The sequence below is a fragment of the Sciurus carolinensis genome, chromosome 2, assembly GCF_902686445.1.
Source record: "Sciurus carolinensis chromosome 2, mSciCar1.2, whole genome shotgun sequence".
Classification (NCBI taxonomy): Eukaryota; Metazoa; Chordata; class Mammalia; order Rodentia; family Sciuridae; genus Sciurus; species Sciurus carolinensis.
In genome coordinates this window covers 78,396,941-78,422,546 of record NC_062214.1, presented here as the reverse complement: position 1 = coordinate 78,422,546, position 25,606 = coordinate 78,396,941, and the positions used below count along the sequence as shown (strand labels likewise).

Sequence of the window (25,606 nt, the reverse complement as noted above, 5' to 3'; positions counted from 1 at the left end):
ACACCACCGTGCCCGGCTCCCCACCCCCCCATCTTCAGAGGGTAAAGTTTTGCCTCCCTATAACGGCAGTTGCTTAAAACCCCAAGAAAACGTACTGGCCTTTGTCACACTTCTCTAGACTCAATAACTTCTTCAAATTCTCTCAAATATCAAAGAATGCCAAGCAAATCCTCTGCTCCTCCCCGAGGAACCTAGAAGACCTGAGATGCCCTGCCCAGGCTACGGCCAAAAGCTAGGTCAGCTTGCCAGGACTTGCCAGGACCGGGCCCCGGAGGGTTTTGGAAGTCAACTCGACTGATCCCACCCCACCCTACCCCAGCTTCCCCGGAGCTACGGGGCCCAAAAGAAGGGCTCAGTCAAGGTCGCCACTCAAGACGGTGGCAGGGCCAGACCCCAACTAGATCCCCGCACTCACCGTACAGGGTCCCCCGCCCCGAGGTCGCGCCACTTGCCCTACTCTACCCTGGAAGGGATTTCCCAGGCCTAGCGCCCTCACCCCGAACGACCCGGGCCCGCTGGCCGGAAGTCCTGCGTGGGCCCTGCCGACGCGCGCACAGCGGCGCCAGGCGTCCAGGTTCCCTCCCGCGGCCACGCCGCCCCCTGGCGGGCCCCGAGCGCGCTGCAGCGGCGGAGTCGGGCGCCCGCCTCCTCCCCGCCGGGGGCGGAGTCGCTGCCACGCTGGGTCCGGGTCTGCGCCTCTGGCCCCTGCTAACCTCCTCCCGGCGAGCTGCGGGGCGGGGTGGCGGGTCCGGCCGCCTTGGGACGCTGCCCGCGGCGGGGCTGGGGAGGGCCGCGGGGCGCGGGGCTCCGGGCTCCGGAGGCCGCTGATGGGAGGCGGCGCCCCCGCGGGCGAGCGACGGCGCCGCGGCCACCATGGGGAACAAGCAGACCATCTTCACCGAAGAGCAGCTGGACAACTACCAGGTGAGCCCGGCGCGCCCCGGTCCCTGAAGCGGCGCCCTCCGCCCCTCCTGTCTTTTCCCGAGACCGCGGGGAATCCAGTTCTCTGGGGTTCAAATCCTGCGCCTGCTTTCAGCGCGCAGCGTGACCTTGGGCCGGTGACTTCCCCCTCGCCGAGCCTCAGTTTCCCCGCCTGGGGAGCCACAGCGCCTTGCAGTTGGAAGTTTGTATCAGGTGCACCTTGTCCCCGCTCCTCTTCTCTCTCCCCCATCCAGCCTTCTTAATGCTGGGTTCAGGCTGGACCCGAGCCACCCCTCCCAGCGACCACCAGGCATGGAAATGGAGAGTCGGAAAACGTGAACTGAAAGCCTTGTCAGTCCCCACAGTCCCAAGAAGAACTGGGAGTGGGATGTTTCAGCCCCAGTTGTGGTCTTAAGTTGGGGTGTTTATCTGTTGGGGTCCCTCCCTCTGGCACCAACATGGAAATAACTGGAACAAGAAGGTAAACCAGGTGCCATTCTTACCTGGCCACTTCTCTAAACTCCCTCAGCACTCCCAACAGCACTCCTTAGATCATTCTAGGTTCCAGAACCAGCTAGCTGTCAGGATCCAGGATCCCAGTGCCCAACCACCCATGTAAAAACTTCTGTGGTTGTGGATGGATCCCCCACCCCTGACTTGCCAGCGTCCCTGGCCAGCTGCCTAGCTTACCCCTGCAACATCAGTCTCTCCAGGTCCCTTGCCTGCTGGCTGTATTGCAACTCTCAGAACAATTTACAGTCCCCCAACTGACCATGCTCTTTCCTCCTTCCCTAGTTCCCTCCCTCTCTTTTCTGTACAGTTTCCTGGGCCAGAGACATCAACCTTCAAGGCCTTACTCAGATACCTCCCCTGATGCCCCCAGGCAGGACTGACAGAACCCTATTGCCACCACTGTCCTTGGGAGAGAGAAACACAGTAGATACCTGTAGCCTTCATGAATTTTTGTGTTGGTATGGAGGAAAGCGAGGTTGAAGTGTGGGTCCTCTGATGTGGGTGAAGGTAAAATAAGATCCCCTTTATCTCCGAGTTGTCAGTAACAGACTTCCCAGCTCCCTGAGTGAGGCCCAGGAAGGAAGAGAGGAACCATATTTATGGAGAGCTAGATGTATATCAGACACTGCAGTCAATGCCCTCCACACATCAGCTCACTTGAACATCACAGTGGGGTGGATCATTCACTCCATTTTACAGGATAGTAAACAGAGGCCAAGGAACCTTGGACAGTCAGGTCTCACATAGGAATTGGAATTGTGAACCCCAGGCTGGCTTCCCTCATTTGGGATGAAGTGGACTGGACTTTGTGTGATTTTTGTCCAGGAGACACTCTACATTTAAGTGAAACAGACTTTTACCTCCAGTGTGACCCTTCTGAAGTGTGTCCTAGGGAGGGTCATTAGCAGGCAGTGGAGAAGCCAGTTGGTAGCTGACTGCTGCTTTGTCTGGAAGGTTTAGAAACAGTGCTTAAGCAAGCCCTTGGATGACAGGTGCATTTTACTCAGCAGGGCCTGGAAAGAGGAATTTCAGGTGGACGGGGCAGTTTGAATAAAAGCTTAGAGGAGGAAGCAGCCCATACCCAGAAGTGAAGAGTGGCCTGGAGTGGGGGTAGGGAGCCTGGGTTCCCACTCAGACCAGCCTGGCATTGGGTTACCCATCAGGGCCAGTCCCAGTGTTGGGTTCTGATCCTTTGCCAGGCCTGGCTAGACCCTGCCAAGCAGGGTGGGAGAAATGAGAGACATGAAATCTGAGAGGCCCACATCTCCTTCCTTCTGGCTGTCCAGCATGGCAAGCCAGTACTGGATGGGGTGACCCTGAGTTAAAGCCACCCCTGCCCCAAATGACCACCAGGTTTCTTGGGACTTCCAGCCTGCCAGTCTTCTCTTCTTTAGTTCCCAGGTGCCATTGGTTCTCAAAGTTTAGGCTTCTGTCCAGGTCACTCTGAATTGTATATCTATTCCCCAGAACCTTCAAACTCTAAAAGAGGCCTCACTTCCTTTCTGAGAACCTACTGCTGCTCCTCCAACCTCCTTCCTTAGCCCCCATTTTCAGTTAAGAATAAGTCTGTTTTGTGTCTCACCTGGGTAACCCTTCCTCTAACCCCATGGCCAGGGCCCTGGGCCAAACCTCCTCAGTCTCCTGGGAATGAGAGGTCTAACTGCTCCTTCCTCACCCCTCCTGTCTGCTTCCTCCACCCCAGCCACTCTCCAGCTTCTGCCACAGTTCCTCAGTTCTCACTCTTCCTTCCTCTTCCTTCTTTCTCCTTCTGTCTCATATCTTCTCCTCTCTTCTTTTCTCTTCTCTTCTCTCTTCCCTTTTTCTTCTTCTTCTTTTCAGTGGACACTATATATTATCATTGTAAAATAAAATTTTTCTATGAAAATAATCCGTGGACAAAGAGTTGCATTGACTGCATTGGCCAGTCCCCTCTTGCTGTAGAAGACCCTAGGGAGCCATCTGTGGAATATGGACTCCTGGTTCAACAATGCAGGGACAAAGGACAGGAGGGATCTTTTTAAAATTCAGGTCCCAGTGCTGCTGCTGGTCCAGGCACACATCTTAAGGACCATTGATGTAGAGAGATGTAAGTAATCATGATAAGGGACCAGGTTTATATGGGAAACTTTTGCATCTTTTGCTAGTAGAACCCTTAGGTCAGGACCTGAATACTTCCTTTCTAACCCATGGCCAAGGAGAGAGGGGAGGCGATGAGGGAGAAGACAGATCAAGGGAGAGGAGAGCAGGAACCAGGACCTCCTCATTCCAGTTCTGCCAACAGCCCCTTCCTGGCTCATTAGCAGAGCCCTGGCTCTTGTCACTGGCATCTTCCAACCTTAGAACCAGCCTGCAGCAGAGGGTTATCTGTACCTGGAAGGCTCAGTCAGGCTGCCTTTGCTGCCGGAACCAGTTCTCTGGGGTGTTAGCCCACATGGTTCCCAGTCTGAGTCTCAGGCCTACCAGGCAGGAGTTTTTTGCCTGCTGGGTGGGAGGTGGGACCGCTGCTTCCCCAACATGAGCCTTTCATGGCTCCTGCAGAGGAGTCATTGCCAAAAACAAAGCCAAGTCTTCTCTTGAAGTCCCTACATTTCCAAGAAGGGCAAGGCAGCATGGAGTCCTTCATCTAACTCATAGGGAGCTGCAGATGGCTCAGATTTGTTGGGCTACGTGGGACCTAGATATTCCTACCAACTGTCTCCAGCTGAAGGTGTCCAATGGAACCCTCCCTGTTGTAGGCATCCTGTGGGCATGATCCTTTGCCTGCCTCAACATGCAATCCAGTTGACCTGGTGTCCAGAGGTTTCAGGTCTTATCCAGGGCCAGCCTGTCTGTCTGCAAGCCTGGGCTGCAGCCACTCACCCCACATCAGAGCAGCTCTGTCCAGCATATGGCCCCAGGAGGCCCCACGGACTCTGGGCTCTGCAGAGCCTAAGAGGCCTCCTTCCTTCATACTGCAACAGTGGGCAAAGGCAGAGGAGCCCAACAGCAGAGGATAAACATAAAAGGCCTTCACCATTGGGCATTTTAGGAAGTGCTGGATCCTTTTCACCTCCTTGCTTCCCACCAAAGCCTGGCATAATAAACAGCATCAAAGAAGCCAGTGGTTTTTTACCTACAATGGGCAGACCAGGCCACCATATAGGCCCTGAGAAGGTTATAATCTGCATGACCTCAGGAACTGAGTGCTGCCCACTCTGGATAACCCAGCTGGGGGTCCTCAGCAGCCTCCACTCTTTCTTTTGTCCTGATGCTTCCAATGGCTCCCTGCCTATCCTCCTCTTCCCCAGCCCCTTCCTCGAGTCCTCCATCCCTCCTCTTTCCCCACTGTGTGACCTTACCCATTTCTGTGGCTTCAGACGCTAGATATATATTGTTGCTCTCTGTTCACATTCCTGGAACTTTCAGTCTCCCAATACAGGGCTGCTTCCCATGACCACCCAGAATGCAAACTGTACCTTGCACACCTCCATGAGGCCCCATCCTCAGGACCTGAACTAGTGTAATGTGGTAGCTATGTGGGTCCTCGGTAGTCTCCAAAATTGTGTCCCAGCCACTTCCCATTCTCCCACTGGCCCTCAAGACAACCGTGTCCACCAGTGAACTCTAGCTCCCTCCTTACCGTGCACCCCCAAGCTTGTCTCACAGCCTCACTCCACCCATGCTTTGGTTCCCAGGCCAGTGGGCAGATGTGGGAGGGGCAGTTGTGACTCTTCTGCCCCCAGCACAGGGCTATCTGGTGAGGGCCTGTGGCTCAAGGGCCCTGAGGAAGGAAGGAGCTTTGGGCCACACTGCCCACTGTGTGTGTGTGTTTTTCCTCCACAGGACTGCACCTTCTTCAATAAGAAGGACATCCTCAAGTAAGTGCAGCTTCTTGTCACCCTTTTGGGGCTGGGGCTGCAGCCTGGGTGGGTGGGGCTGGGGACCCATGTGAGCTGACTGTAGAAGATGGAGCTGAAAAAGAGCATTGGAGCCCAGTTCAGGCCTCAGCTGCACCCAGGGCCTGCTGTATGGACTCAAGAACTTCCTATTGCTCCCAAGGCCCCGATCCTCCTGCCAGGAATGGAGCTTATACCCTTTGCATGCTAGACTCTGGGGTGGAGGTTTCAGGCACATTTTCATTTAATCTTTACTATGACTTTATAACAAGAAGATTCTGCTATCCCTTTTAGAGATGGAACTCAGCAAACTTGGCCCAAGTTACACAGCCAGGGACTGAAGACCTGGCTTCTGACTTCAAGTCCCTTGCTGTGTCCCTGCATCTTGAGGCCTGCTACTACAGGGAGACCTGTTAGGCTAAGGGCCCTCTAGTTCCACCTCTGATGTCCTCTCACTTCTGGGATGTCCAAAAACTAGAAGCATGCCTACCACCCCTGAGTTGCCTGTCAGTCAGGGGCTCCTTTCTTCCCTGTCCTTACAGGTTATAGGGTTGGTCCTGGACAGGAAAATGAAGAGGCTTGGTAGTCTCAGAGCCCCAGGACCAGACAGTGGAATCACAGAATGCCAGGAAACCTGCTTCACAGACTGTGCTGGGCCCCACTGCCCAGGCTATCAGATGGCATTAAAAGCCAGAGAAGTCTCAGGATCACTTTCCCTGGAGATCGATGGACAGGCTGGGCTGGAGCCTGGTGCAGCTTCTCAAGATAGCTGTTCTGTGGTTTGTCACTGCCCTAACTACTCTGCTTGGACAGGCAGTGCTCCTTTCTGCCCAGGTTGCCATTCCAACCTATCTCCTGAGTGGGTTCCACCCTCTCAGAGAGTAGAGCTGGACTCTCCTTCCACTTCCCAGCTCCATGATCTCAAACTAGGTTTGACCCTACCTGAGCCTTAGGAGCTTCTGGGAAATGGGGATGACTGTACTGCTGCCAAGAGGCAGTAACTCCAGCGTGGTATCTGATAATTGGGATTTGACCTGGAGCTTGAGTGATGTGAGGGTGAGGACCCCATTGGGACAAGCTAGCTCTCAGAATGTAATCACACAGCAGTTGGTCCTGGTGTTCTGGAGGCGCCTCTGACCTTTCAGAGTTTTGACACAAAGCTTCACGTAAACCTTGCCACATTTGTCCTCTGCTATGGCAAGCTCCCAACATCTACTTTTTGGATGCCAGACCCAGACCGATTTTCCTTTGAGGCCCACAACTATTTCCATTTTAGCCACCAAAGCCCCTTCCCCTGAGTCTTTCACTAACCATCTCTGCTTCGCAGGGTGCCCTTTCTCATGCCATACCTCCTTCCAGACCCAACTCCAGCCACCTACCTCTTTGGGGACCCTCCCAACCCCCTGCCAGTCCAGTGATCACACAGTACTCTTACAACCTAATGGTGCTCTGTGGGTTCATGGACTCAGGTGCCAGCTTCCGTTGGACTTGTTGTCAAGTAAGACTTGGGTCTCTCAACCTGCTCCTGGCATTGCATATGCATCTGTTAGTCACTGGTGAGTGCTTGAAGAGTGTGTGGATGAGGGAGGACTGGCCATGGGAGATTGATCCAGCCTGAAGAGCAGCAGTCACAAGGAAGCAGGCCTGCTCCCCACATCCCTGCCCTTCCTCCAGTGCTTTTACTGAGAGCAGCAAGGTTGCGCCCCCCCCCGGGGGACAAGGGAAGAATGGCTCAGGGTTAGGAATGGGAGTCAATGTGGCAGGCCTCTAGGGGTGTTCCTGGCCTCTTTGCAAATGAGGGACTCCAGACAGGTGAGAGTGCTGAGGGAGAGTATCCTGGCTCCCTGCAACCCCATTTGCCCACCTCTGCACCGTTGGGACCCCAGCCTTTATAGCTCAACAGCAGAGCAAAGGCCACAGCTGAAGTCCCAAAACGGGTGAAGCACCTCTCCACGCACCTGGACATGCCCACTCCTACCTGTTATGTCGCTGGTGCATTCAAGCCCGACTCTAGGTTACTAATCCTTGGGGGCCCAAGGGACTAGATCCAGTGCTTTTCCTATGAAGTGATCATGTGGGGAAGGGGAAGGATGAAGCCCGGGGTCTGGTCCCCACTGTATGGCACCTTATATGGCTCTTCTGGCCACATCTGTTGGATAGGAACAACAGTGTTTGCTAGGGCTATTTTCTGGGAGGGCCAGGTTGACAGTATTTCAGAGACAACTAAGAGCTACTTGGGGTTCTGTTGGCCACCTGTTTACCCTCAGGGAGGTGTGGTGAGACAAGGTAGGAGGTGGGATTACCTGTCCCTGTAGGGACCAAGCATGGCCACTCTGGTTCCTTTTTAGTTTCAGCTGCTTTATTCTTCTCCAGACTTCTTTCTGGGCTCTAGTAGAGTCAGGGTGACTGATCCCTATCCACCCCAGGGAAGCCCTCTCTGCTGTTCACATCTCAAGTCTAGGCAGCACAACTAAGACCTGGAGCCCAGAGAGAGCAAGGAGCAAAGACCTGCCCAGCAATGCACAGCAGCAGTGCCAGACTGACCTGGCCTAGCCTCTGCCTGTCTGCTATCCTCCCAAGACCTCAGTACAGCCACCCTTCCCCCACCTGGATGGCTTTCTTGGTAAGCTGCACCCTGAGTACTGACCAGATGGTGAGGAGGAAACCTGAGCAGGAGGCTCTTTGCAGCTTGGGGCCCAGCTCTCTGGCAGCCTTGGATCAGTGACACGGAGTCACAGATAACCATAGAGCTGGTTTTCTCTCCACTCCCTCCACCCCCACCCTAGTAGATCCAGTTGCTCTGAGCCCAAGTGGGTAGCTCACCCCATTGGACCACCCATCCCTTCAGCCTCCTTGCTCTCTGTGGGTAAGATGCTTAAAGCTTCTACTCTGGCATCCCCCAGTTACACTGCTCCTGAATGAGTGACTTAGGGGTTCTTGTCCCCTGGGTATAGAGAAAGGCTCGCCCAGTTTAGCAACTCAAGGTGTTCACCTCATTGTTACTTTATTGTTTATTTCACCAGCTTTTTAAAAACTTCGTGTAATCTATTTTAGTTACTTTTAATTTTTTATTACACATCTAATACATATGACTGTAAAACATTAAAATATAATTCCTAATATGTTCAAGGCTGTGGGTTTGATCCCAAGTAAAACACACACACAGAGAGAGAGAGAGAGAGAGAAAGAAAAGAAAAGAAAAAGAAAATAAAGCCAGTCAACAGAAGACAAAAAATGTACCTTATAATCCTACTCCTCCCCAAAAAATAATGACTGCTAATCTTTTGGTATGTGTTGTGCTAGCATTTTCTTTTATGTTTATCAAAAAGTCAGACAATGTTGTTTTGTAATATGCTTAAAATTATTTTTCTTTAGACAAATTGTAAAAATTAGAAAAGAGCTATGGAAAATAGTATGGTGGCTCTTCAAAAAATTAAAAATAGAATTTACATATAATCCAGCAATCCAGTTTATGGTATATAAAAAAGTGGGGGACTGGAGTTATGGCTCAGTGGTGGAGCATTTGCCTGGCATGTGAGGCCCTAGGTTCGATACTCAGCACCATGTATAAATAAATAAATAAAAGATCCATTGACAGCTAAAAAAAAAGAATAAAAAAAAAAAAGGATTGGTGATAGGGTCTTGAAGATAAGTTTGTATTCTCATGTATTTAGCAACATTATTCACAATAGTCAAAAGGTGGCAGCAAACCAAATGCACCTCAGCAGATGAATGGATGAACAAAGTGCAGCACACACAGGGAGTAGAATATTATTCAGCCTTGAAACAGAAGGCACGCAGTCCTAGATGGACCTTGAGGACATTATGCTGTGTGAAGTAGCCAGTCACAAAAACACTTATCTATGATGCCATGTTTGTAAGGGACCTAGAATAGTCAAATTCATAGAGACACACAGTTGAAGGGTGGTTGCCAGGGGCTGGGAAATGGGGAAATGGGGGTTACTGTTTAATGGGTGCAGAGTTTCAGTTTTGCAAGATGAAGAAAGGTGGTGGTGATGGTTGCCTGACAGTGTGAATGTCCTTAATACCATGAAGTAAACACTTAAAAATGGGTGAAGTAGGGTTGGAGTTGTGGCTCAGTGGTAGAGTGTTTGCTTAGCATGTTTAAGGCACTGGGTTCAAGTCTCAGCGCCAAATATAAATAAATGAAAAAAGGTCTATCAACATCTAAAAAAAATTTTTTTAAATGGGTGAAGTAGTAAATTTTATGTGCATTTTACTACCCTTAAAAGTAATTTTAATGGTTAAGATGGTAAATTTTGTTATTTTAGCACAATTTTTGTCAGAATTTTTTTTATTAAAATCTTTTTTATTTTTACATTTTTTATTTTTACATTTTGATTCATTGTATACAAATGGGGTGCAACTTTTCATTTCTATGGTTGTACACAATGTAGATTCACACCATTCATGTAATCATACATATACATAGGGTAATACTATCTGTTTCATTCTACTATCTTTCTGTCCCCCACCCTCTCACACCCCATTTTCCTCTACACCATCCAAAGTTCCTTCAAAAAAATCTACACTATAACAGTTATATAGTATTCAAACCTCCCAGTCTTAAGTAGCCTGATGTATGAGAGATACCTGATAATGAGCTTCCAGTCTCCAGCAGGCATCTCAGGATGGGATTTGCCCCACCTAAAGATGGAAGCTACTGCTTCCAGGATAATCTAAGATGGCTGTTCTGGCTTCCAAATGTGTTGGCAAATGGGGAATGTGTTGGCAAATGGGGAGCTGCAACTTGGGGTGTGGGTGTGGTTGGCTGGAGATCCAGGAGGCAGGTGCGGTTGGTCTGGCTGAGGGGTCCTGGAGGGGGGGGGGTGTGGTCAGTTGGTCTGGGTGTCCTGGAAGCAGGGAGTGGTTGGTCGGGCTGAGGGTCCTGAGGTACATTGGACCTCCAGGCAACAGCAGGCAGCTGGCGCTCCACTGGTGGTCTGCAGTTGGTCTGTTGGCTACCAGCATATATGATCAACAGGTGGACCTCAGGTGGTGGGTGATGGGTAGGTGAAAGGCAGGTGATGGACAGGCAAGAGGCAGGCAAATGGCGGATGACAGGTGCCAGTCAGTGAGCAATCTGCACTCAAAAAGTAGTCGATATGCTGACAGACTGCAGGTGTTCACAGTGGACAAATGAGGTAAACAGCAAGGGATCGATATCTGCCTCACGGAGAAACAGATATCCTCTGCTTGAAATTCAGGTTATGGAGTGACAAGGAACACAGGCTCCTTCTAGTCTGCCATCTTGGATCCCCTTTTGGCACAATTTTTTTTTCAGGGCCAAGGACTGAACTCAGGGCCTTGCGCATGCTAGGCAAGCACTCTGCCACTGAGCTAAATCCCCAACCCCTGCACAATTTTTTAAAACTAAAAATAGATGATTAAAAAGGAACACAATATATCTATCCCCACCCCCATGACTCAAGAAAAACCACTACTAATATTCTAGCAAACAGCCTTCATTTCTGTCTTTATATTTTAGGAGTATAAATGTACACAAGCTTTTAAAAAACTATTAAATGGACTCCTACTGTACATTCTACTTTTTTTAGTTTACATTGTGTGAAGAACTTTTTTGAACTTTGGTGCTAGAGATGGAACCCAGGGCCTCTTGGCTACTAAGCAAGTGCTATGCCACAGAGCAACACCCCCAACCAACTTTCAGAATAATTATTCTTCTGTAGCATTTTAAATAGCTGTGATAACTGAGTGTCCCTTAATTGATTTAGCTGGCATTTAGGTGTCCCAGTTTTCAACATTTTAATTAGTACTGAGGTGAATATCTCTGAGGCACCTTCACATAACTGCATATTTGGGATTATTTCCTCAGAGTACAGATTTCAGGATCAAAGTGGAATTTTAAGACTTTTGAATTTTTCCCACTCTACCACCATATATATATATATATTTGTCTTCTGACTTAAATCATTGCCGGTGGGCCAACATACACTGTAAGTAAATGAAGCTGCCCAGTCTGGGGCTTATGAAAACTGGCACCGGCAGAAACAGTTGCTTCTCATCCCCAGCATGATCAGCACATTCAGCTGCATAATATAGTCTTTTAATTTGTAAATGTTAGCAACCAAATTCTAAATTTTAATTCAGTATTTTAATTTAATAATTTTAAAATACTGTGTAAAATAATTAGAATTGTATTTGTTTTACAGAAATATGAAGAGATGTACAGCATCATTACACTGTTGTCTTTCTGATATGTTGTATCGTTGTTCTCATTTACCTCTAAGAATTTTTTTATCTCCTCCCTGATGTTTTCTGTTATCCATGCTTCATTCAATAGCATATTATTTAGTCCCCAGGTGTTGGAGTAATTCCTGTTTTTTTATTTTGTCATTGATTTCTAATTTCATTCTATTATTATCTGATAGAACACAAGGCAGTATCTCTATTTTTTTGCATTTACTAAGGGCTGCTTTGTGGCATAACATATGGTCTGTTTTCGAGAAGGTTCCATGTGCTGCTGAGAAGAAAGCGAATTCGTTCATTGATGGATGGAGTATTCTATATATGTCTGTTAAGTCTAAGTTATTGATTGTGTTATTGAGTTCTATGGTTCCTTTGTTTAGTTTTTGTTTGGAAGATCTATCCAGTGTTGACAGTGGTGTGTTAAAGTCACCCAGAATTATTGTGTTATAGTCTATTTGACTCCTGGAATTGAGAAGGATTTGGTTGACATACATGGATGCACCGTTGTTTAAGGCATATTTACGATCATTATGTCTTCCTGATTTTTGGTTCCCATAAACAACATGAAATGTCCTTCTTTATCCCTTCTGACTAACTTTGGCTTGAAGTCCACTTTATCTGAAATAAGGATGGAAACCCCTGCTTTTTTACTGAGTCTGTGTGCATGGTAGGTTTTTCACATCCTTTCACCTTTAGTCTGTGGATGTCCTTTTCTATGAGATGAGTCTCTTGAAGGCAACATGTTGTTGGGTCTTTCTTTTTAATCCATTCTGCCAGTCTATGTCTTTTGATTGATGAGTTTAGGCCATTAACATTCAGGGTTACTATTGAGATATGATTTGTATTCCCAGTCATTTGGGCTTATTTTGGGGTTTTAACTTGACTTGGTTTCTCCTTTGAATGGATTTTTTCCTTTAAGGTAGTTCCTCCCTTTGCTGACCTACATTGTTGTTTTTCATTTCCTCATGGAATATTTTGTTGAGAATATTCTGTAGCACAGGCTTTCTATTTGTAAATTCCTTTAACTTTTGTTTATCATGGAAGGATTTTATTTCATCTTCAGATCTGAAGGTTAGTTTTGCTGGGTATAGGATTCTTGGTTGGCAACCATGTTCTTTCAGAGCTTGAAAAATGTTATTTCAGGCCCTTCTAGCTTTTAGAGTCTGGGTTGAAAAATCTGCTGATATCTGTATTGGTTTCTGATGCTTTTCTCTCACAACCTTCAAAATCCTATCTTTATTTTGTATGTTAGGCATTTTCATTATAATGTTGCCTTGGTGTGGATCTGTTGTGATTTTGTGCATTTGGTGTTCTGTAAGCCTCTTGTATTTGATTTTCCATTTCATTCTTCAGGCTTGGGAAATTTTCTGATATTATTTCATTGAATAGGTTGTTCCTTCCTTTGGTTTGTAGCTCTGTGCCTTCCTCAATCCTGATAATTCTTAAATTTGGTCTTTTCATGATATCCCATAGTTCTTGGAGGTTCTGTTCATGATTTCTTACCATCTTCTCTGTTTGGGCAACTTTATTTTCAATGTTAAATCTTTTGTCTTCATTGTCTAAGGTTCTGTCTTCCAAGTGGTCTAGTCTGTTGGTGATGTTTTCCATTGAGATTTTTATTTGGTTTATTGTTTCCTTCATTTCAGGGATTTCCATTTGGGTTTTTTTGTTTGTTTGTTTGTTTGTTTTTGAGAATTTCTATCTCTCTGTTGAAATGATCTTTTGCTTCCTGCAGTTGCTCTTTCAACTGCTTATTGGAGTGATCATTCATTGCCTGCATTTGCTCTCTTATCTCTTTGCTTCATGAATCATTTTAATTATGTATATTCTGAACTCCTTTTCTGACATTTCTTCTAGCATTCTGTCACTGGATTCTATTAATATAGAATCTAGGTTTGTTTGGATCATTTTCTTCCCTTGTTTCTTCATGTTGTTCATGTATCTTCCCCTCTAGCAGTGCAGATCTGGGGTATTGCAGTTTCCCCCCTATAGGATTATAGTGGCCTTATAGGTTTCCAAATTCTTTTCTTTAAGGGGGAGATCAATATTAGCAATGCCCAGTACAGACCATATGCAACTCTAAACCAAATAGTCCCTATGAGGACATTATCAATATTGTCATAATAAACAGAATGAGTTTAATTATTATCTACAGTATAACAAATAGATTTGCAATAAGGTCTGCAGTTCTAATGGAGGACAAAGAGGATGGGGAGGGGTGTAGGATGTAGCTGTTAAAGAGATAAGAAAAGAGTATATAAAAGTTCTAGATCATAGAACGAGTGAAAGTGTAATCAAAAGAAGTTGGTTGTTAGCATGAGAAAAGCTAGAAAGAGACTGAGGAAACAGGTAAACAAAAGGAAAATAGAGCAAGAAAAGTAAAGAAATAAAAACAAAATTTTTCAAAAAGGAGAAAAAAGAAAATCTACACTATAACAGTTATATAGTATTCAAATCTCCCCGTCTTCTGTAGCCTGATGTATGAGAGGTACTTGACAATGAGCTTCAAGTCTCCAGCAGGCATCTCAGGATGATATTTGCCTCACCTAAAGATGGGAGATACTGCTTCCAGGATTATCTAAGATGGCCGCTCTGGCTTCCAAATGTGTTGGCAAATGGGGAGCTGCAATTTGGGTGTGGGCGTGGTTGGTTGGAGGTCCTGGAGAGTGGGTGTGGTTGGTCAGGCAGGGGTCCTGGAGTTGTGGTGTGGTCGGTCTGTTTGTGGGATCCTGGAGGCTGGGTGCAATCAGTTGGTCTGGGGGTCCTGGTGATAGAGTACAGTCATTCGGTCTGGGGGTCCTGGTGGCGGGGAGCAGTCAGTTGATGTGAGGGCCCCGGAGGCAGGAAGTGATCTGTCGGCCTGAGGGATCCTGGAGATGGGGCTCAGTCAGTCCGGCCGGGGGTCCTACGGGGCCTGGCTGTTGTGTCAAAATGGCGGCAGCCACGTTTAACCAAACCTGCAGGTACTGTTTCAGTGAACTTCCAGGCAATGGCAGGCAGCTGGCTCTCCACTGGCAGTCTGCAGTCAGTTTGCTGACTGCTGTTGGACGGTCAGGAGGTGAACTTCGGGTGGTGTGTGATGTATAGGTGAAAGACAGGCAATGGACAGGCAAGAGGCAGGCAAATGGCACACTATTGTCTTTAATTTTTTTTTTTTTTAAGTGCTAGGGATTGAATCCAGGGTCTTTGCCTATGGTAGGCAATTGCTTTACCACTGAGCTACATCCCCAGCTTCTGATGTGAAGTCTTATTAGGAATACATAATAATTATCTAACTACCTAAAATATTACATACTTTGGTAAAGTTTCATGTTTTTAATATTTATTTCATATTAGTTTTATATTTAGCTATTTCTGTTGTATTGATTCTTTAAAATTATAAAATTGTTGTTGTTGTTGTTTGTTTTTAGCAGTACCCAGGATCAAACCCAGGGTCTTATACTTGCTAGGCAAGCACACTGCCACTGAGCTACATCCCCAGTCACCGAATTAGGTCTTTTTTTTTTTTTAATATTAATTTTTTAGTTCTTAGTGGACCTTTATTTTATTTATTTATGTATATGCGGTGCTGAGAATCTAACCCAGGGCCTCACACATGCCAGCTCTCTACCACTGAGCCACAACCTCAGCCCAGAATTAGGTTTCTTTTTTTGGTGGTGCTGGGGATTGAACACAGGGCCTTGTGCATGTGAGGCAAGCACTCTACCAACTGAGCTATATCCTCAGCCCCTCAGTTAGGATTTTTTAATCATATTTTGAGTAGGGTAATGTTGCTATATAGAAAAGCTGTTATATAGAAAATCTTCTAAGCTCTAATTCAAATAGTTTTTAAGTTGATTTTTTTTTTGTTTTCCAGCAAATAATGATAATTTGCCTCCTTCTTTCCAACATTTAAATGTACTATTTTATTGTCTTAACTAATTACATTAATTAGTACTCTAGGGGGAACAGTTATATAATAATGTTGATTATAGGCATCCCACATTTATAGGTTTATATCCAGTATCTTATCATTTAAGTAAGATGTTTGATGTTTTTTAAAAATATTTTTTAGTTGTAGATGGACACAGTACCTTTATTTTATTTATTTGTTTTTACGTGGTGCTGAGGATCAAACCCAGTGCCTCACATATGGAAGGCAAGTACTCTACCACTGATCTACAATCCCAGCCCTGATGTTTGATGTTGATTCACAATAAAGATGTCTGTTTAGTTCTGCTTCTAAGCAGAAACTCCTTTGTTTGTGTTTTACTAATAATTTTAAGACTTTCTTTTGACAAAAATCCTCCCATGTTTTCAACATTTTTAATTTTTATTAACAAATACTTTAAAAAATTTAAAAACTTTGGAATTGGGGCTGCAACTTAATGGTGGAGCATATACTTAAGCATGCACAAGGCCCTGATTTCCATCCCCAGTGCCAAGAAAAAAAAAATCAAAAGTAGATTGAGCAATAAGTCCGCTGCTCCCCTCTTAGCACCCTCTCCACTTCCACCTCATGGGGATCTCAGTGTGAACATGTGGTATGCACAACCACACAGTCATAAATTTATCTATCAAATTGATAAAAAAAATTTTGCCTATTAATATCATTTATAGGACTGGGATTGTGGCTCAGTGGTAGAGCACTTACCTAGCATATGTGAGGCACTGGGTTCAATTCTCAGCATCACATAAAAATAAATAAAGGTTCATCAACAACTAATAAAAATATTTTTTTAAAAATGTAACTTACAGTCACATATTTCCATGCATTGAACCATGCTTGCATTCTGAAATAAATCCCACTCAGTTCTAATGTATTATTCTTTAAATACTGCTGCACTTGATTTACCAGTGTATTAATTTTAAAACAGTTTTGCACCTGCGTGTGCGAGTACCCTTGGTCCATTCTGGATGCTGCCCATTGGGTTTAGGTATCAGGGTTCTTATTAATTCTCTAATATAAACTGGGAGGCCGTCACATTTTGCCCTATGCTCTAGAGCAGTTCAAGTGGCATAAGTATTATTTCTGGTCCTGAATGTATGATAGGACAAATACGTAAATCATCTTGAACTTAGTACCCTTTACTGGGGAAGTGGTGACAATTTTTAGAGTGTCTTTCAGAGTGATTTAGGTTTTCAAAACCTACTTAGGTTTGTTTACCTTAAAGAAAAAAATTCTAACATTATTCATTATTTTAGGACAGATCTGTGTACCAGGGCAGAAGCTGGCTTCTCACCTAGCAGAACCACCTCAACCCTACAGGAGCATTCCTAGCCCTTCTCCCAAGCCCTCCGCTTCCAGGAAGCCCCACCTATGTCAGGCAACATGCTAATAGCTACAGTTGAGCCAGGAGAAGTTTTTGTTGTTGTTGTTTTTGTTTGTTTATTTTATACCAGGATTTGAACCAGGGGTGCTTAACCAGTCCTTTTAAAATTTTGAGACAGGGTCTCACTAAGTTGCTGAGGGCCTTGCAAAGTTGCTGAGACTGGCCTTGAACTTGAAAGTCTCATGCCTCAGCCTCCCCAGTCACTGGCATTATAGGTGTGTGCCACATACTCAGCGAGAGCCAGGTGGTTTTATGAGCATCATCCTGTTTAATTCTCACATATGTGACAACAGCAGGGTGGTCCCCATTTCTAAAATGGAAATTTATTCTTCAAGGGTTACTCCACTTACCGAAAGCCATGCTGCTTTCGGTATGGAGAGGGTGTCTCCAACCTTAGCCTGACCTCAAGCTCCTGCTGCAACCTGCCACAAGATTTTGGGGCTATAAGCCAACCCCAAAAAATAGCCCAGCATCATACTCCTGCACACATACTGGGGATTGGGTATCAAGGTCAAATAGGAAATATAACAATTGGAAACACAGTGGATCTGTCAAGAATGCATTAATCGGAAAACAATTTGTGGTTGTAGGGTTTGGGTACTATTTTTCTCAATTCAGGAAATAGAAGCAAAGAAAGTCCTTGAGCACCCTCTTATGGAAAATCCCCACTTGATCCTGTCACCCTGGTTTTGTTGACTTCCCCATACCCGAAGGATAAATTCTAGGACCTTTCCCACCTCCACCTTTCTCCAAGCCATGGAGCTTCTTTGTACATTCAGGATGGGTGACTGGAAAGTGGGCTTGTGGCATTTTGCTTTTTGTTTGCTGTGGACAGGCTCTGAACCAGGTGTTTATGACGCGCTTGCCAGAGTGGCTTGACTTATAGGGAAGACATGGAGATCATGGGTTCAAGTCTCATCCCCACTTCTCACTGGCTGTGTAAGCAGAGAATAGGCCTCAGTTACCCCAACTGAAAAATTGGAGGCTGATATCTACCTCTGGGGATGATTTGGGAATTAAAATAAGAAAAGTAGCTCACACAGCCTTAGCTCAGGGCCTGGCACAAGTGAGCCCTGGGAGCTGAGGGCATATGAGCTGGGGAAGCAGTTAAATGCTCTGCTGGACACCAAGAATTGGGTGAACCCCCACGGAGAGCCAGGTGGCTGTGTTGAAGTGTTTTTCTAAGAAAGGGTCTGAGTCGGGCCACTTAGAAGACCTGGACTGACCCAGATTTTGAGGTAGTAGGGTAACCCAGACCCAGGCCCAGGAGATATGGGGCCATACCTGATCTAATCCCCAGTAGCCTAGGGCCTCTTGGACAGTTTACCTACCTCAGCCCCTAGAGGAACACTTTTTCCCCCCAATCCCCTTACCAACAGTACTTTATTGAAACAATTTCTTATGAATGCAGTTTTTACCTGTCTTGGGATGGAGGCTATTCTCTGGTATGGCAGGGACCTGGACCAGGGGACACAGGGCAGAGGTGGCCTGGATAGTGATGGGCCTTCTTAGTGAGATGGTGTCAGGATGCTTCTCATCCCTTAGAGTCCATGCAGCACATGCTGAAGTGGTCTTATGTTCCAGGAGGACGTGGTCTCCTGAGTCCAGGGCAGGAGGATGGGATGGGAGCCAGCAAACTGAGCCATCAGTGAGGAGGGCAGGAGGCTGAACCTGGGGCAATGGGCTCTGTCCTGATGACTCCCTGCTCCAGGGAAGTTGCAGTTGGCCCATTCACAAGGGCTTCCAAGGATGTAAGGGCTGTGGACCTCTTCAGAGACCAACCCTGCTTTGCAGACCCCCAGGAGTGGCAGAAAGAAGAGTGGTTAAGAATTTCTGCTCTGAATTTCCAGTTCTGGGCTTGTTCCATGGCCCTCACTATGTCCTAGTTGTGTGGCCTTAAACAAATCACTCTTATCCTCAGCTTTGTTTGCTGAGCTATAAAATGGGGTCACAAAGCATCTGTCTGCCCAGTGATCAAGAGGAGATCAAGTAAGGTGACATGTCAAGTGCTTAGCACAGTGCCTGAAGCATAGAAGACTCTTATGAGTCCAAATGGGTGCAGGTCCCAGGGTAGAGGATGAGGGTGATGGTGGTGGAGGTTTGTATAGTGGAAACGGGGAGGGCCTGGATACAGTCTGATTATCAGCACAGAGGTTCACTTAGAATCCTCTTCCCTCCCAAGCTTTGCACTCTTGTGGGCAGAGCTGAGGTAGGTTTTCTGAGGTAGCTCCCTATAAAGAGCAGCACTGGTCCACAGGGGACTCAGGGTGGCACCCACTCCAGTGCTTTTCCTCTGTTTTCCTCAAAGGCTCCATGCACGGTTCTATGAACTGGCCCCCAACCTCGTCCCGATGGACTACAGGAAGAGTCCCATTGTCCATGTGCCTATGAGCCTCATCATCCAGATGCCAGAGCTCCGGGTATGTGAGGGGCCTCCCTAGGTGGGCTGTGGGGATGGGGACTCTGCACCTCTGGATGGGGAGCAGAGGCACCCAGCTCTGGGTGAACCCTTGCTGCTCTCTTTATGGCTCTGTGTCTCTGAGCAGACCACTGAACCTCTCTGTGCCTCAGTTTCTTCACCTGCACTCTTATGAATACATGTGGGGAATCAGTGGGGTTGCTATGGATCAGGAGCTGCCCTGCTGCCCAGCCTTTGGCCTATGTCCATCTGCCTTCCCCTTTGTGAAGTGGCCCCGGGCCTCTGTACTGGACAGATGTTATATCTGCCCTTTTAGACAGTTTTTCTGTCTCTCCCTTGTCTGGCTGTGGTGTCTTGCAAGGTCAGCATAGGCATTCCTGGCATCACGTCTCAGAGTTGAACATGGCACAGATCACCTGAAAATCTTTTCAGAATGCTGATTCAGGCTCAGTGCATCTGGGGTAGGTCAAGTTTTATTTTCTCAACAGCTCCCAGGTGAGGCTGGTCCTCAGACCTCCCATACATTTGAATGGTTCATTTCCTGAGTTTCTCACCCAGAATATGTAAAGTGTACTCCAACATGAAGAAGACATTTGGAAGCTGGTTGTGTTGACACACTCCTGTAATCCTAGCATCTCAGGAGGCTGAGGCAGGAGGATTGCAAGTTTAAGGCCTGCCAGGCAACTTACCCTGTCTCAAAATAAAAGTAAAAAGGACCAGGATGTTGCTCAGGGTTAGAGCACCTCTGAATTTGACCCCCAGTTCCAAAGGGAGAAAAAAGAAAGAAATTTGGGCTCAACTCCACACTGCTGTGGTGCCTTGCAAATGGCCCCTCTCCTAGGATGTGAGGCCAGAGCATTACATGGCATCTTCATGGGCCTGCATCTGGTTGACCTCAGTTATGAGAGACAATGAGCCCAGGCTCAGCTTTGGACAAGCACCCAGCCTGGCCCAGAGAGGGATGGGAGACCAGGCTCAAAGGGTCATGGAGAGTGTGAGGCACTCACGGGCAGAAACCATGGGCTCTGTCTCTGAGCCTCTGGGCTGGGCACTAAGTAGGGCTGGCCAAGTGCTAGCCCAGTTGTGATAGAAGGAACCCAGGAGTGTGGAACTCTGCATGATTTGGTATCAGAGAAAGGAGTCAGTGTCCTGCCTGCCAGGGGAGGCTGCATTGGAGGTGGTCGGGGAGAGGTCAAAGGAACTCAGTAGTTGCAGGCCTGGCAATTGAACCATCTCTGTGACTCCCACTGCATGTCCTGTCCAGTTATCCAATCCTCTCGGGCTCCACTTCTGCCTCCCACCATCCTGGCTTGACATGGCCTGAGCTGCCCATGCCTGGGGGATATCTTCTGCCCTGTCTTCTCAAGGCAGAAGCCTTTGTGAGCTCCCCTGCAAAATGACACAATGCCCTGCTCCTGCCTCCTGTGAGTGCACACAGGCTCTGCCAAGCTGGAGAGCTTGTTTAGTGATATGACATGACTGACTGGTGGAATGCTTGCTGTGCTGGGCCTTGCATACTTTAACTCCTCGAATCCTCTAGCAACTCTTTTAATTAGGTGCTGTTACTGTTCCCATTCTGCAGATGGGGAAACAGAGGCTCAGAGGCTTGTGCAAGGCCACGCAGGCTGTCAGCAGTCTGGTTCTGAGCCTTCCTGCTTCACCTGCTTCTGGTGATTGCTGTGGTTATTTTCCTCAGGAGAATCCCTTCAAGGAAAGGATTGTAGAGGCTTTTTCTGAGGATGGCGAAGGGAACCTCACCTTTAACGACTTCGTGGACATGTTTTCCGTGCTCTGTGAGTCAGCTCCCCGAGAGCTCAAGGCAAACTACGCCTTTAAGATCTATGGTAAGGAGAGTCTGAAGGCAGGGCAGGGCCGTGGTGCTGAGGGTGGTGGCATTCAGGGCCATCTGGCCATCCAGTTACTGCTGGCTCCCACCATGGAAGATGCCATGAACAATGAGGCTGACCTGTCCTCTAAAGAGTTCTGATCCAGCATGGCAGCAATGAGGGACCCATTCTGCCTAAGAGCCACCTCAGGGGTCCTATGAGCAGAGGAGGTAGGGACTTGCCCTACGTGGGTGGGGGTTAGTGTGAGGAGGGGTCACATGTGATGTCATTTAATCAGGACCTGGAGGATTTGAGGAGGTCTGTCAACTGGACACATAGGGGTGGTCATCCCTGGCAGTGGGGGCAGCCTGAAAGGACTCAGAGAAACAGGAAGGCACAGGACTCCATGAGATGAAAGAGGTTTGGGACATGGTGGGGCAGGAGGCAGTGAGAATCTGAAGAGATAAACTGGTACCAGATTGTGAGGAGCCAGCCTGGGAGTTTGGGTCTAATGTTCAGTGCATGGGTACTGCAGGGTGTCTAGGGGAAGGGCACCTGTGTTTTGAAAGATCTCTCAGCAAGTTCCGGTATGCGAACAGGAGCCACACTGAATCTGGGGCCCAGAGAGGAGGTGTGGGCCGTGGTGGGCTGAGCAACAAGGGAGGCCCCCAAAGTGCCAAGGGTAAGGGGGCTGGCTCTTCATTTCACCCCAGCCCAGCCCAGCCCAGCCCAGCCTCTGCCCTGTTGTTTCACTGGCCACCAGAGGGCGCTGGGCACTCAGGAGTCTCCAAAGGACATAACTTCACACAGCTCACAGACTGTGTCAGAGGCAGTAAGCCCAACAGGCATATGGGCACTGGTGTCAAGTCCTCAGACTGTCCTTAGATGGGGACACTTCAGTCCAAGGAGGGGTTGGAACCTGTCGTAGACCAGGGGAGCCAGTGACAAATCTGTCCTTGGCACTTTTGAGCAGCTGGTGGATTCCAATGCAATGGAAACTATCAAGGGGGTATCTTCATTTTGTCATTGTCATGTTTATTTCAAAGGACTTTAGGTTTAGATACATATGTGCACTCACATTGTGTTTGTGTATTAGAAAGACAGTATCTACCTGTCCACCCTCTACAAAGTGTGCCTGCATGGGTCATGTAAAAAGCTTCCTAAATTCCACCCATCATCCCTCCAAACTTAGACCCCAATGTGTTGCTCATGGGAAGGGTTATTTTCCACCAAAGAGGGGGCAGAGCACACAGAGCCTCAATTTCCTTACATAAAAGGGGCAGAGGAAAAAAAGAGTAAAAAAAAAAAAAAAAAAAAAAAGGGGCAGAGGAATCCAGCCAGCCAGGAGGTCTTTCCAGAGAACTGCCTGCATGTCCCTCCAGTGGCAGAGATGAATCCCACCTGTGCCTGCTTCTGGAGGCCCCCACAGGCCAGTGCAGAGGTGAACAGTGCAGGGTGCCCTCAAGGGCTTGGGCTCTAGCACCAGCACTGACCAGGGACCTCTTCATCTGTAGAGTAGGGATTCTAGTTGTACCTACCTAGTACGTGTTGTTTCAAAATTAAGTGAGGACGAGCACGCTGTGCTCACATTAGCAGTTATTCTCTTCATCACTACATTAATGTCAGTTAGCTCAGCAAGCTAATTTGGAACTGTCTCAGGAGGAGCACAGTGAGGGGGACCCTTATGTCTAAAAAGCTCCCCTCTTGGGAGGGAAATTTGAGGGAAACTTCCCCAGGTGTTTGCTGTGTAAGGCATCCCAGACAGGAGAAACTGTGGGTGCAAATATCTGGCAGTTGGGCTGAGAATGCTGAGAAGGGCGGAGTTCACCATGACAATCCTGTGTGTGGCTCAGTCCTTGGATCATTTTGCCGTATTTTGGGGCAGTGGTAGTGCTTTTTTTCCCGTACAATCAAACCATGCTCCCTGCTCCGTGCATTCGAAAGCCAGCCAGTGGCCTCTAAGGGGCGTCTGCATCTCCTGACTTGGTGTGTATGTGTTTAATTGACAGGTGAAACTGTATGTGTTTATCATGTGCAACATGATATAGGACTACATGTTTGTCCTGAGACCTGCCTTTGGCAATGTGGCCATTTAGAAAACACAGATCTTAAAGTCATATAGGCCCCTGTCAGAATCTGTTCCATCTCTGTCTCTCTCTGATCTTAACGCAATCACTTGGCTTTCCTGAGCTTTGATTTCCTCAACTCTAGAAGCCCACTGTAGGGTAAGGCCAGGAGGGGCATTTGACCTGACCCCAAAGTCCCCAGGGAGCCTTAGATTGGGAACTATCTCAGGCTGGGTTTTCATACAGGCATTGTAGGGTTTTGTAGGTCCTTTGAATTTTAACTCGTTAACTGGGTATTTAAGTCATATTTATGGGTGAGATCCTCTTGGACCCCATCAGCTGCGCACAAAGATCCAGTATCCCCAAAGTGTGCCTAGAAATGCTTTTGAGACTTCAGAGACTGGTGGAGAGGTCAGTGTGACCAGCTAGGAGGAAAGGGTAATATAGGACCAGACCTGAAGTGACCCACCCCTGGCCTAACCACTTCTAAATCCATACCATCCACCCCACAGACTTCAACACTGACAACTTCATCTGCAAAGAGGACCTGGAGCTGACACTGGCCCGGCTCACCAAGTCAGAGCTGGATGAGGATGAGGTGGTGCTCGTGTGTGACAAGGTCATCGAGGAAGCTGACCTAGATGGCGATGGCAAGCTGGGCTTTGCTGACTTTGAGGACATGATCGCCAAGGCTCCTGATTTCCTCAGGTGCTGCCACCCCAGGGACTGGGCTTGGGCAGGAAGATCAGAATGCTAGGGCCACAGCCAGAAGGCTTGGTCTTGTGGTTCCTCCATGGTCAATGACATGCAGGCCAGAGCAATAGGTCATCTTCAAGGCCCAGATCTCCTTGATGTGTGACTGGCCTTGCCTTTGAAGGACCAGATTCTCTTGGGAAGGATAAAGACCTGGAAGGTCCTTCAGTTATAACTGGGTGCTGGAAACCCTGGGAACAGCTGTTGGTTCCTCTGAACCTCTCTTCCCTTGGGGTGATTAACTATGCCTCTGTACAGGCTACCCTAAGGAACCAGCCAGGGGTGGGCCAGGCCTGCTTAGCTTTTCCTGAGGAGCCTCTACCTGCCCAGCCCAGGGTCTCTCACCTTCTCCTGTCCTTGCTATCTTTCCAGCACTTTCCACATCCGGATCTGAGGACACTGCTGAGGCTACAGGACCTGGAAGCCCACCTCCCAGTTCTGCTGCCTATACAAGTGTGGCTGCATGCTTCCCAGGAAAAGAGCTGCAGCCTCTGGGGTTTACACCCATGGACATTTCCTGTGGCCCTTTCAGCAAAAAAAAAAAAAAAAAAACTTAACCAGAGAAGTAGGATGTGAGGAGTAGGAGTAGGACCCTTTCCAGGGCTCCTCGTGGTCCAGACTCAAGACCCATAGCCCCTGAGCAGAACCTCCTGTCCACCCCATGCCTAGTCCTCTCCCCATCCAGCCCTGGGAAGGTAAGGAAGAAAATCTAACAGGAGGTGGTAGAGTCTAACTTGTCCATGTGCTGGGCTGACACCCCAGTCACACAGGGCAAATAAAAAAAAAAAAAGTTGGGGTTTTAATGAGCTATGCAATCTTCTTCCAAAATCCCAAAATCCAAGGCTGAGCTGTGCCCCACTCTGGCCTGTTCCTCTTCCCACCACTCTCCCCAATGTGAAGCTGTGTGAGTAGTGGGTCCAAAGGGCTCTGTTCCTGTCTGTCCCTGGGTTTGAACACCACCCCATCCAACCTCCGCAATGACATGGAATCCTCACTGGTGTATGTTGTCCACAGAATTGTGACTCCTAGTAATAAAACACTGCTGTGTCCCACACACTCGGTGTCTGCCAACATTAGGAAGTGTTCAGTGGTATCTGTTCTGGCCTTGAAATCCCACTGAGTGCCTTGCCTCCCAAGGTTATATGCTGCCCTCTCGCTTCAGGCACTGGCTTTGGTTCCGGAGCTGTGCCTTCGGAGGAAGGCGTACCACACCCATGCCTCATGTCTTCCAGTGAACCACAAAGGATAGGGAGGAGTGTTTCCAGTTCTCTCATAACAATAATTCTGGCTAACGTTTGTGGAACACCACTATGTGTGAGGCTCAGGTCTAGTGCCTTTGCTTTCAGCTCCTCCTCCCAGAGTAAGGACTTAGAGCCCCGTTTTTCAGAGGGGGAAGTCACATAGCCAAGTGCCCTTAAGGATAGATTTTTCCCTACAAATGTGCACCGAATCAAATCTGCCCAGGGCCTGTGATGGGGAGGAGGGGGCCCTGTGGTTTTCTACCTGGAGATGGTCAATTCTGGTCTCTGCCTCTACTGGAGGCAGTGCAGAGGGGGACAGCTGGCCAGTTGCTCACCCTTAGAGAGGTGGGGACACATGGGTGAGGAAGGATTTAGGAGAAAACAGGAAGAATCCCAGGAAGAATTAGCCTGGCCTAAGGGAATAACCAGAGCAGGAAACCTGAGTGCTC

The 25,606-nt window shown here is 47.8% G+C and overlaps 1 protein-coding gene across 4 annotated transcripts; it reads left to right on the top strand.

The window, feature by feature from the left end:
• The first annotated feature begins 632 nt into the window (after window positions 1-632).
• Window positions 633-24,779, top strand: Cib2 (calcium and integrin binding family member 2). Of its 4 annotated transcripts, none has more exons than XM_047541983.1 (6): window positions 633-924; window positions 5,257-5,291; window positions 19,161-19,272; window positions 20,968-21,064; window positions 23,676-23,871; window positions 24,289-24,779. In XM_047541983.1, exons 1-6 carry the CDS (start codon window positions 874-876, stop codon window positions 24,308-24,310), a joined length of 513 nt encoding a protein of 170 aa, XP_047397939.1. In that variant the 5' UTR covers window positions 633-873; the 3' UTR covers window positions 24,311-24,779. The 4 variants fall into 4 exon arrangements, with proteins under 4 accessions (XP_047397939.1, XP_047397941.1, XP_047397938.1 ...); XM_047541982.1 differs by having other exon boundaries at window positions 638-924; window positions 20,968-21,115; XM_047541984.1 differs by lacking the exon at window positions 5,257-5,291 and having other exon boundaries at window positions 638-924; window positions 20,968-21,115.
• Window positions 24,780-25,606: the final 827 nt, after the last annotated feature.